The 569-nt window shown below is 48.7% G+C and overlaps 1 protein-coding gene across 1 annotated transcript; it reads right to left on the bottom strand.

The window, feature by feature from the left end:
* Window positions 1-218: 218 nt before the first annotated feature.
* Window positions 219-569, bottom strand: N7446_009700 (uncharacterized protein; the record flags this gene model as incomplete). Its single annotated transcript, XM_058518445.1, has 1 exon — window positions 219-569. Exon 1 carries the CDS (start codon window positions 546-548, stop codon window positions 219-221), a length of 330 nt encoding a protein of 109 aa, XP_058369233.1. The 5' UTR covers window positions 549-569.

Genomic DNA, 569 nt, shown 5'->3' with positions numbered 1-569 from the left:
CCCGAAATCCGGTAGAGGTGATAGACTTTATGTTGACTATCACTGCAAGTATCCATGGTTGGTGATGACATCTCGATCTGTGATCTACGGTAGGTTTGATTTGATTTGAGGGGTTGACCCAAGGTATGATGTAGATACTTGGGTAAGGTGGATGTGAGTGGACGGGTATAATACATGTACACAAGTAGTGTTGCAATCAAGAACTGTTGAATTGTAACTCAAGAGATTGCGCGAGTCATGTCCAAGTCCTGGTCTGATGTCTGTGGCGAGGGCTGGAACGGCTGAATTTCACTGGGGGGAATAAGCCAACGAAGATCCAGAGAGATCTCCCGAACAAGGCCTTTGGCCACTGAGATAGATTGAATGGATGGAGAGCTTGTCTCTCGGTCCGGATCCACGTATGGGGCTGGTGGACTGGTGGGTGGGTGAGCTTGGAGCTTGGGGATTTCCGCTCGCTTGTCGGGATTGATCCGTGTCCTCTTGATCCATGGATGTTTAGCCTGTAAGCCATGGATAGTAGAGCCTACCAGTAAAACTCCGTATAGCATGGGTATTGGGATATAGTGCTG

Source organism: Penicillium canescens (assembly GCF_028828765.1).
Source record: "Penicillium canescens strain IBT 15451 chromosome Unknown utg000006l_segment0_segment0, whole genome shotgun sequence".
In the NCBI taxonomy this organism is placed as follows: Eukaryota; Fungi; Ascomycota; class Eurotiomycetes; order Eurotiales; family Aspergillaceae; genus Penicillium; species Penicillium canescens.
The sequence above is the reverse complement of the archived record's forward strand: the minus strand, read 5'-3'. Positions and strand labels throughout refer to the sequence as shown.